Genomic DNA, 11,224 nt, shown 5'->3' on the forward strand with positions numbered 1-11,224 from the left:
AAATAAGGCCAAGGAAAGGGAAAGTGGCATAATATAGTGGCCAATATGCAAGAATATTCCACTCCAAGGGGGAAATTGACTTACAGTTGCAGGACTCACAGTTGCAAACTATCCTCACATCTCAACTCAACTCTACAGCCTTGTATTCTTTGCTCAAGATAATAAATACACTTCATTAAAAAGATAAGACCTTCCATTTAAAAATTTGTGTTTTTTTGGTTTCAAAATAATAAATAAATAAATTTGTGTTTGAAAAAATGGCCTCTTCTTCTGCTCATCACTTAGTAATCTCACAGAAGAAGAGGACTCTCATACCATCCTACAGTAATTCCTCAATACTTCAGAATTACCCTCTTTTACCTTTTATCCCTAATTCACTTTCTCTTTCCTCAAAATTACCCCTGCCTTCTAGCAGTAAAATTACTGTTTGTTCAGTTGCTAAGATTATTCCTTCACAAATTGAGATTGATCAACAACAAAGTAGCAGTTTTAGTCCATCTTCTCCTAATTCCAGTATGTTCTTTTATTTTACTGTTCTACTACTTGGATATTAAGTAATCATTTGATTTATTTATGTAATTAAGTAAGTTGGGATATTAATTGCTTTTGGATTTTTTTTCATTTTGCTGTATTATGAATTATATACTTCATATGTTGAATTTTATATTGGAGTGTGGAATGAAGAGTTTATAAGTAAAATTAGCTATTTTTTTGAACTTTGATGTGATGTTGAGCGGAGAAACAACCATATCACAACTCCTTAAATATATTCCCTAAGCTAGGCCTAATTAATCTCCAAGATATCACACTTTATTTCCCCTTATAATCCAGAATACCCCTGTACTATAACACGGATATTATGTTATGGATGTCAGCTAGCTTAGTTGGTTAAAGTCTGTGGCGGAAATAGATTTAAAATTCGCTAAGACCTCACATTGGCATTTATCCACTGTAATAGTTGCATACAAGCTCATTTCTTAGGAATTATTCGATTTTAAGACTGATGTTTTTATTAACTCTTATGAATTATATGTAGTGCCCAAAATTCCTATTGTTAACATCACCTGAATTAATAGAACTGATGCAGCAAGGTTGTTAATTTGTTTCAAGGTTGGGCAGAATTCGCGGACAAAGTTTCAGGGGAGTGGGATGGGTTTGGAGCAGATTTCACAACTTCTGGGGAACCCATTGAACTTCCTGAATCAGTAGTACCTGAAGCATACAGGGAATGGGAGGTTAAGGTTTTCGATTGGCAAACTCAATGCCCTACATTAGCTGATCCACAGAAACTCCTCCTTTCTTACAGGTCTGTAAAATTACTTCCTACAGTAGGCTGTGAGGCTGATGCAGCAACAGTATATAACAGCGATGAGAGGATCATTGGAGGCGAAGAAAGCAGTAGCATCTTAGCCTTTGCGTTTCAGAACACCGGCTGTTATGTGGCCCTTTGGTCAGTTTTGGAGAATGAAGTGTATAGAGTGTTGGAGTTGGAGCACTGTTTGATTGACCCTCGCGATAAGGAGTCTAGAGTAAGGGTGATTCAGACACTTCGTTTGGAGGACTCAAAGTTGAAACTGCAGAAAGTAAAAGTGTTTTGTGAGCTGTGGTATGGACCGTTCAGAAATGGAGATCAGCTAGGAGGTTGTTCTATACGTGATTCTGCATTCGCTTCTACACCTGCCTTGAATGCTTCTGATGTTACTGGTGTTTGGCAGAGTCAGGATGCTGTGGCTAGCTACCAAACTTCTCAGAATGTGAATCCTGTTTTGTTGTTTGATCAACTGATCATTATATGTTTTTCCAAGTACATCATCATGTATGCTTAACGCCAATTTTCCTTTTCATTTGGCAGAAACCTTTGCAAGAACTTACAGGAATAAGTACACAGAAAATAGTCAGAAATGAGCAAGAACTGATTCTGTTACCGCGGCAATTATGGTGCTCACTCAAGGAAAGTGGGAACGGCGAAACTTGTGGAGAGTTAGGATGGTTACTAGATCCTGGATTTGCTATTTCATCAAGATGCATTTTCACAACTGATGGCAAGTTAAAGGTATGCCTGAATAAAAACTCGATTTTAGGCAATATTCAAAATTGCTGTTCTGCCAAGATAATCTGCTAAGATATATTGTTTCACTCTTTTTTGCAGGATATATCAATAGGGCATGAGACGTTAGCTAGTAATTGATTGGTCAACACTGCATTATTAGTAATATTAGTAATATGCATATAATTTTATACAGTATATGCTTCAATTCTGCTCTTTTAAGCTTGTCAAAGAGCACTCTTATTTTGTTAATAGTATTATATAATGCAAAATTCTCAATTTATAACCCCTTTGAACAACAAATAGCCTCATCAGGGGCTGTACTTAGCTTTTGAACTATCCAATATATATCAAAATGTATGCAATTTTACCCTTAGCATGCTGATCATTATGCAATTTTGATTCTCTGTATTTTTATACAATATTATGATTTTGGGAATATGAAAAATTCTGAATCTTAATAGGAAGATTCGAATCTTAACCCATGTCTACAAGGACTACAACTATATACCGCCCTTGACTTAGCAAAAGATTCATATGTACGTGCAATCCAAAATGTGCGGATAGAAAATTTATAAACTAAAGTTGTGTATGAACAACTTAATTGTCACCTCTGAAATATGACTAGATACGAATGATTTAATCAATCTCCCTATAAAATAAGATACTTGTTATCTCTCACGTCTTTAAGTCTCTCTTGGTTGTTGGGACATACTCTTATTATGTCACTTTAGATGCTCAAAGAGCTGCAACTCTAATATTTTATCAAAATAGTGACGAGTTATGTCGAGTTAAGAGTGCATTAATGCAACTAGTCAACGAGGCCAGATCCGCCAATCCTCATGTATCGTTGACTTAATAACTTCAAACTTCAAATACATGATCTCAAACATAAAAACTCAAATCTCTCATTCTCCATCTTATATCTCTTATTCAGCTACTCAACCAACAAAATATTCTCATACTTCGTATCAAATTCAACCACGAAAAAAATTTAAAACGATGAACCAAAGCGCGAAAGCTTTGGCAATAGGATTAGTAGGGGTAGCAATTACATTTTCTGCCTACTCTCAAACAACCTTCTCCTCCAGCAACTGTATTGCCATCGGCTTCCTCGTACTCGTGTTTGCTCTTATCGTCCATGAAGGTTTCATCTCCATTTGATCCATGAATTTATTATAACAGCAGATTTTATATATATTTCAGTATGATTGTTATGTAAGGATCTTATTCATTTACTTTTAATATAGAGTTTCATGTAATATTTAATTTATGTAAGGATCAACTTTGATTTGTTTCTTTTGTTGCTATTTTATATGGTTGATTCACTTACTATTGTTTAGCTAAAGTTTGATACGTGAATGAATAGTTTCAAGTCCCGATACAAATTTGCAATCTTGAATTTTGGAAGCTATTGTATCTTTACTTTATGTTGTGTATAAGGTACAAGTCCCTTTATTCTGAAGGGATGATCGACCCATCTTTGAGAGTGGACTTAACCCCTTCCGGATATGTTTTTTAAGATTTTTTTAGAGTTGAACATCCAGGTAATCAAGATATTTCTCTCACGGATTTTTTTGGCTATTACATACATTTAGTAGTTTAATTAATTTGCTCATAGAGTTTCACGTCCACGATCAGCCTCATGCAATGTTCAATCTATTTACTCCACAATATTAAGGAGTAGGATTTTAGGTACATGGTCGTCTTCAAACCTTGAACATAGTGAGACAAATGGTGTTGCGTATTCATGTAACGAGCTGCATCACAACACCATTCACTTGTTTAGAGCAACATAATCCAAGACATGCAAGCAGTGAGAAGTATCTCAGGGACACACTTATTTTAAGATGTTTTAAGATGAAAATATAACAATCAAAGTAGCTCCTTTACCCTATATTGGCCGGCTCAAACTATGTCTAAGGCGAAAAAATATTTAAAGACAATGGGGCAAGGTTGCTGTAACAATGTAGCTCTTGTTAAACATTAGTACAAAAGGGTTGCCGTGTTTATTCAGGGCTAATACGTGGAGTATAAAGTTATGCAGCCATCACTAACTCATCTGCGATTCACAGGCCATAAGTCCAGAAGATGAGTAAGCATCATATATATATATATATATATATATATATATATATATAGCAATGCATAACAGCTCTGCTGTATTAAAGGGAGCAACATTGATAATTTGATACAGAACAAAAAAATAATTCAGAATTCAATGAAGTTCAACAACGGTCCTCTTTTCATTCATGATACAAAGGGATCTAAGGTTTAAATCTCAACATTTAACAACATACAACAGCACTTCTAAAATGACACTGACAGCCGCTTGAATAAATATCATTTTTCTAAAGTACAATCCAACAAGTTAAAAGTACAGAACGAGCACGAACTTCCAAGCTTGCAACGGAAGCAACAGTAGATCAACCTTGTTCTTCCAAACATACAGAGATCATCTATAGACATGGTAAGTTGGAATCCATTTCAGACCAGTCATTGCAGAGTTTATAACTTTTGCTCTATAGTGCTTAACCACACAACCTTTACAATAAACACCCCACAAAAGGAAGTTGTTGAGCCGGAGGAAGAACCTACATCTCATGGTTTTATCATCCATTGCTGTACAAACCTGTAAATCACACTATGTTATCAGCATCACACTGGAAAGAAGAGTATCAAACCATCTACTTCTGCTAGTTGGGCCTGTTAGCTAGTTCAAGGCATTCTTTACAAATATAAAGTAAGTTTAAACCAGAAAACAACAAGTTATACTTCTCACTTGGTAAAAAATCAATTTAAATTATGAACAATCAGTTTTAATTGGTAAAAATCAACAAAACTCAGATGTAATCATAAAATTGGTAAGAGCTAAAATCAGTTCAGTAGAGATTATAGACTAATAAAGACATGAAAGCCATTCTGCAAGGTAATACAACGAATATCGTGATCTTTCCTATTTTCACTTCATTAAATGTGCAGAACATCCCCGTCAAAAAAAATAAAAAAAATGTGCATAACACAAATTCCACAGTTTCATGCACCCAATCTGCAAGCTACGTAGTAAGGTCAAAATTGTTTGTTTAAAATGTCGAAAGAATGTTAGCTTATAAGGTTGAAACAGCTCTTAAAAAGAACAACAGCACCTTTGCTCAGGAAAACCTCCAAGTTTATATAAGACAACTTAATATTATTATGAAGATCAACGGCTAAGATTTTAGATTGTCATTCTTTGTTAGCACACATAAGAACCTTCAGCAGCAATGATACACCATTCTTTCAAATTTCACGTTTAGACTCCTACTTCACAGAATCCACCAATTGCTCTTACACTGTTTTATCAGCTAAATAACTTTGTGAGAAGAGGAAAAACTAGTACCTTAAATAAAACTACAGTGAAAGTCTAGTAAAACCCAGGCGCATCTCTCATTCTCTCATGCTCATACGCATGGTTCTCCTTCCAATCCCACCATCACCTTTTCTCATCATCGCAACAAATTCACTATAATCAATTGTGCCATCCTGAAATGTATGTCAAACACAATACTGAGATGTATAGAAAGATATGAATGGAAAGTAAAAACATGAGGCCAATGACCTGCCATTCCAAATTTCAGAAATTATAAAAAAGAATCAGCACAAAATAATACAGTATGCGGATAAGATTACAAAAGGTGAAGCAGAGAAATGTGACTGAGAGTGAGGAGTGACAAGACTTACGTTATTTTGATCAACTTCTCTGATAACATCTTCAAGGTAAAGATCGTTAAGGCCCTGTTCTTGACATGCTTGTTGGAGCTCATCAATGGTAATAGATCCACTGCCATCCTTGTCAAAGTACTGAAAGGCAGCAACAAGATGTTCCTCACGCTCGAGCTTGTTGAGATGAATAGTAGCAGCTATAAATTCCCCATAGTCAATTGTACCACTATTATCAATATCAGCCTGCACAATATAACATGATTCAGAAGAATGTAGCATACTAGCATGTACAAGAAATAGAAGCTTAAACAAGAAAATAAGAAGCTGTATCTCTTCATCGTATCTCAAGTTAAACAAAAGAGATAATTCATGATAACTTTGTCGATAATACATACAAAAATATTGGACAATCATCAAACGGAAGGAGTTTTTTTCAGATTATACACTTATACAGTCAGGTAGGCTATCAAATTTATATGTACAAGGGCAATAAGCTGGGAAGACGTGCAAGGTGCACCTTCATTTAGATACATTCATACATCTCACGTAAGAAGCACATGCAATGGGAGCCAAAAAATTAATTTTAAGGGATACCCCATGAGAGAGCCCAAAGAAAAGCTAAATACACCAGCCTCACACAAAGTAACCAAAGAGTTTTGACCTTAGTCTTAACTCTTCAACACAGCATATTTATCAACAGTAGCAATGTTTACCTATATTATTTCTACTTCAACTTGTCTCTTCAGTCAAGTAACAACTAGCAAAAAAGAGGTCATCAGAATTCAGGCAAGTATGCTAGCTGACTAGCACAATGTTACCAACATGCACATGCCTTGTAATGATATAAGAAGTACATTGCCAAATTTGAAAAGAAATAAACAGCTTAAATCAATAAGATTCATGGCATACTAATGTTAACTAAGTGCAGTAACCCAAAAAAAGGAAGGTAATATATCAAACAAATAAGAAGGTTTAGCGAATACAAGTATAGGTGAGTGGTTGCGAGAATAAAAAATACCAACTTCACAATAACTAAATTATTACCGCTTCCATCAGATCACGTATCTCTATGTCTTTAAGGTTTGAACCATATCTTTTTAAACCAGCTTTGAGCTCCTCAAATGTAATTGCACCACTGTTATCAGTATCCATTGACATAAACATTTCTTTTAATCCAGCAATTTCTTCCTCTGACAAACTTTCAGCTATAACCTGCCAAAAATTAACATGAGAGATTATTTTGCGAATTTTCACCATGTTATATCTAGAAACTAGCATTCACAATATGTGATTATGTGAATGAAATCAGAACATCAGCCCGGGGGGAGTCCAAAATGGAAAACCATAAATGAAAAGCAGTTTAGCCTTTTCCAAAAGCAGATAACAGGGAAAAGAGAAGTTTGAAAAGTAGAAGAAGTAATCATGCCAAATAATAATAAATACATAAAAAGGTAAAATGATCACAACTTAGTGACACATAAAGCAACACACCAAAAAGTGATTCTTTTGACTAGAATCTATTGAATTCTTTTAGTTTTCCCTTCATAATCAAGTGAGGTTGTGATTGTGCTTTCTATTAGTATACAAAAATCATAAGCAGAGAGAGGAGTTAAAAAGAAACGCATGTACTTGTAAATAGAGCTTGAACAAGTTAACTTACGCCACCTGCAACCCTCCCAACCCTCTAAAGATACATTTAGAATTTTAGAAGATCATCCCCATATTACAGCCAGCTGAGATAATCAAAACCTGCCGATGGTCCCGTGCTTCCATTGTGATACATCATAAATGTGAAGAAGTGAACCTTGATGGAAAGACCATAGTGCAAACTCAATCAATATATTACTGCCACTATGTATTTTAAAAAAAGCGTGTAGTTTTAGTTACTTTACTTATTATACCTTATAAAGTAAGACACAGGGGTATCACAATCCCTCACATCATCACATAAGCCATAATGACATCTAATAGCACTATAAATCATTTGTAATTGTACAAACAAGGAAAGTCATATTTGTAGATTATACATACCCGCAAAGCCATTTTCTTCAGCTTGTTCATTGCAGAGAAGTGTTTGAGACGAGAAATTACAGCTGGGTCCAATGCTCTATCTGGTGCAACCCCACTTTCACAAATCCAAGGATGACCTAAACAAGGTAGCTATTTCAATAAAAATAGTGTCCAAATAATAAACGAGAAAAAGCTTTCACAAACAATGAAGTAAACTGATTATCAAAGAGCAAGTACTAACTCACATAGAACTTGGTGAGCAGTTAAACGCTCTTTTGGGTTTGAGCACAGCATCTTTCTGATAAGATCCTTTGCACTATCGGAAATTAGGGGCCAAGGATCTGAGTCAAAATCAATATGACCCTTCAGAACTGCATCGAATATTCCCTGCTGAGTTTCTGAGAAACAACAAAAACAAAAACAAAAATTAATATGATATCATCTGAAAGAAAAGATGCACACAATATCTACAAAGTAATAATTGAAAAAGAAACAAAAAAATAAAACCCCTTACATACCAGCCCAAAATGGTGGCACACCACTGAGTAATATGTACAGAATAACTCCAGCAGTCCAAACATCTGCCTCAAAGCCATAATTCTTCAAAAGAACCTCAGGCGCGACATAGTAAGGACTTCCAACCACATCTGTAAAGACCTGACCTGCAATAGCCAGCCACCTTTGATTAGTCCTTGAAAACTGTATGCTGACTAATTTCAGCTTTGCTAACATTACATGATATCATCCATGCAGGCATAATTAGTGTTAAATGTACCTGAAAAATAAATAAGAACTCCAGACTTTTTTAATGATTATACAAACTATATTGGAAAAATATTAAAATATGTTATGCTATCAATTCATTACCAGACATCACAACTACATGAAATTACTAACACAGGATCTCAATAAATGACAATCGAGTGGCATTCAGCCATGCCTATGCTCACATGAAATGCTTTTAAAAAATTAAATATGCTCATGCTTATCAGGCAGTGATAAAGCATATGCTAACTGAGAGAAACAATCAATACGCATCAGAAGACTCAATTCCTCAAACATTGATGTTTATAACAGAAACCAAAAGAGAAACATAGGATACCTGGTTTAAAGAAGACAGACAGCCCAAAGTCGATAGCTTTGAGAGAGAAATCATCATCCTTATTCACCAACAAGAAATTCTCAGGCTTGAGATCTCTGTGCATAACCCCAAGTGAATGGCAGGCTTCAACAACCCCGACAATGATCTTAGTCAATTCAGCAGCCTTTCTCTCACTGTAATGCCCCCTTTGAATGATGCGGTCAAACAACTCGCCCCCAGAACAAAGTTCCATCACAATGTGCACATATAAAGGATCTTCATAAGCACCCTTTATGGTCACAATATTCTTGTGACCTGCCAGGTGGTGCATTATCTGAATCTCTCTTCTCACATCTTCCACATCCTCCTTGGATATCAACTTCCTTTTCGATATCGATTTACAAGCATATTCAATCCCCGTGGAGATCTCGGTACAAAGATACGTGGTCCCAAATTGCCCTTGCCCCAATTTACGGCCAAGAGTGTAAAGATCACGAATGTTGGCGGTCTTATGACCCAAAACATAATAAGCTTGATTATCACTTTGCTTCCTTACGGTATTATTATCTTTAGCCATTGGAACAACAACCACAGAATTATGATCTTTCTTAGGATTATCTTGAGCAAATTCCTGATTAACAAGTTGCTGGTTTCTCAAACTATTAGGTGAATAATCTGAATAATCAGAATCGTTTCTCTTGGTAGTATTAGAGCTAGTGGTATTCGAATTCGTGTTCGAGTTTGAATTTACAACAGAATGATCCTCGGGCTGAGTCTCGCCCTGATGAAATTTTGCCCCAAAAGATCCCCGGCATGTATTGCCCATGAAACAACCTCAATTCCACCCAACCAATTCAACAACTCTTTCACAATCCAAATCAAAGTTTCTCATTCAATCAATCAATTTTAATTGCACTGAACAACAAATTAAACAAACACAAACACAAAAACAACATTAAAAATCAATCAAAATCATCATATAAATCCACAAATGAAAACCAAGAAATCCCACAAAAATTAAAACAAATTAATCAACAAACAAACAATAAAATCACAAACCCATATGAGAAATGAATCAAATAATTGCAAGAAATGTAAACTAGATCTAGATGAACAAAAATATAAATTGAAGAGAGAGAAAGAAAGAAAGGAGAAAGGGTAGTACCTAAAATTTTTGATGAAGTCAATAAAAGTATCAAAGAGAGGAAATAGATTTATTGATTAAGATGATCAACAAAAGGGCAAAAGGAAGATCTTTCAAGGTAAGTTCCTAGCTCATGTTCTTGAGGAATAAACAAAAGAAAAAAAAATTGGGGGGGGAAAATAAAAGAAAATTTTATTATTAGGGTGTCAAAGATCTTCCATTTTTAATCAAGGAATAATCAAGGTTGTTCCTTTATTACGTTTTTATTTCTGCTTTTTCCTGAATTTTGAAAAAATTGTGAGGTGGGTCTCTTTGTTTTTTTCTGTAAACAAGAAAAAAGCAAATGAAATGAAAAGTGTTACTTTTAATAGGATGTTTATAATTACATATCTTTAATCTTGGTGTATAAAATATTAACAAAGTCGATAATGCTAATAAGATTCAATTTAATTTATCGACTAGACTTAACCAACTAAGCTAACTGTTATCGCGTTAGCGAAGTAAATAATAAAGTAATTAAGGTGCAAGAAGGATCTAAGAAGAAAGTGCTTAACAGCTCTTTAGTAGATCCTAATATCCTATCCCATAGATCTCATTATCTGATCCAGCAAAAATTACTTAATCTTAACCAATCAGATAATTAAAAGATGGAATATTTTAATTTATTAATTAATTTTATTTTTGAGAGCTCTAAAATCTGAATTACGCGGTTTCTAGGAAAGGGGAAGGTGGCAATACTGGCAAACTCCAAACAAGGGGGGAGGAATGAAAGGTGGTGTTTGACTTTTCTTTATCATGGCTCAGTTAAAACAGTATCCAATGAAATTAGGAGAGAGAAAATAAGAAGGCTGCTAATTTTAGGATTTCAAAAAAAAAAAAAAAAAAAAGTAATGGTGGCTGATTTGCAGTCAACGATTCTCTATTTATGTTCATGTGTTGGTCAATCCAAGTTTTAGGAAGTCTAATCCTTATCTTTTTACACTCAATCTAGTCTAAGTAGTCTTGCTTAGAACTTAATCTTCCTACAATTCATATTGTCTTGTCTCTAATATGGTGTACATCATTGTCATTAGTAATTTTTTCACAGAGAAAAAGAAACTTATTTTACCAATAGGGTAATACGGTCTATATGGAGTAAAGAAAATGCACAATGATTCAACGAAAAAATACTAAACATAAATGAAAATTTTATAGAAAAATAAAAAAGATGGAGTGTTATATTTTTCATAAGTTTCCAAAT

General features: G+C 34.6%; 2 protein-coding genes across 2 annotated transcripts; one reads left to right on the plus strand and one right to left on the minus strand.

The window, feature by feature from the left end:
- Window positions 1-239: 239 nt before the first annotated feature.
- Window positions 240-2,423, plus strand: LOC145558998 (uncharacterized). Its single transcript, XM_081620383.1, has 4 exons — window positions 240-513; window positions 1,111-1,754; window positions 1,853-2,053; window positions 2,150-2,423. The coding sequence occupies exons 1-4, from the start codon at window positions 258-260 to the stop codon at window positions 2,186-2,188; spliced, it is 1,140 nt and encodes a 379-aa protein (XP_081476509.1). The 5' UTR covers window positions 240-257; the 3' UTR covers window positions 2,189-2,423.
- Window positions 2,424-4,214: 1,791 nt separating this feature from the next.
- On the minus strand, window positions 4,215-10,294 carry LOC145558999 (calcium-dependent protein kinase 26-like). Its single transcript, XM_081620384.1, has 9 exons — window positions 10,006-10,294; window positions 8,862-9,755; window positions 8,278-8,421; window positions 8,005-8,157; window positions 7,781-7,896; window positions 6,794-6,961; window positions 5,768-5,992; window positions 5,427-5,569; window positions 4,215-4,679 (listed from the first exon to the last, which is right to left on the minus strand). Exons 2-8 carry the CDS (start codon window positions 9,664-9,666, stop codon window positions 5,474-5,476), a joined length of 1,707 nt encoding a protein of 568 aa, XP_081476510.1. The 5' UTR covers window positions 9,667-9,755; window positions 10,006-10,294; the 3' UTR covers window positions 4,215-4,679; window positions 5,427-5,473.
- Window positions 10,295-11,224: the final 930 nt, after the last annotated feature.

This window comes from Chenopodium album, chromosome 9, assembly GCF_948465745.1.
Source record: "Chenopodium album chromosome 9, dcCheAlbu1.1, whole genome shotgun sequence".
Taxonomy (NCBI): domain Eukaryota; kingdom Viridiplantae; phylum Streptophyta; class Magnoliopsida; order Caryophyllales; family Amaranthaceae; genus Chenopodium; species Chenopodium album.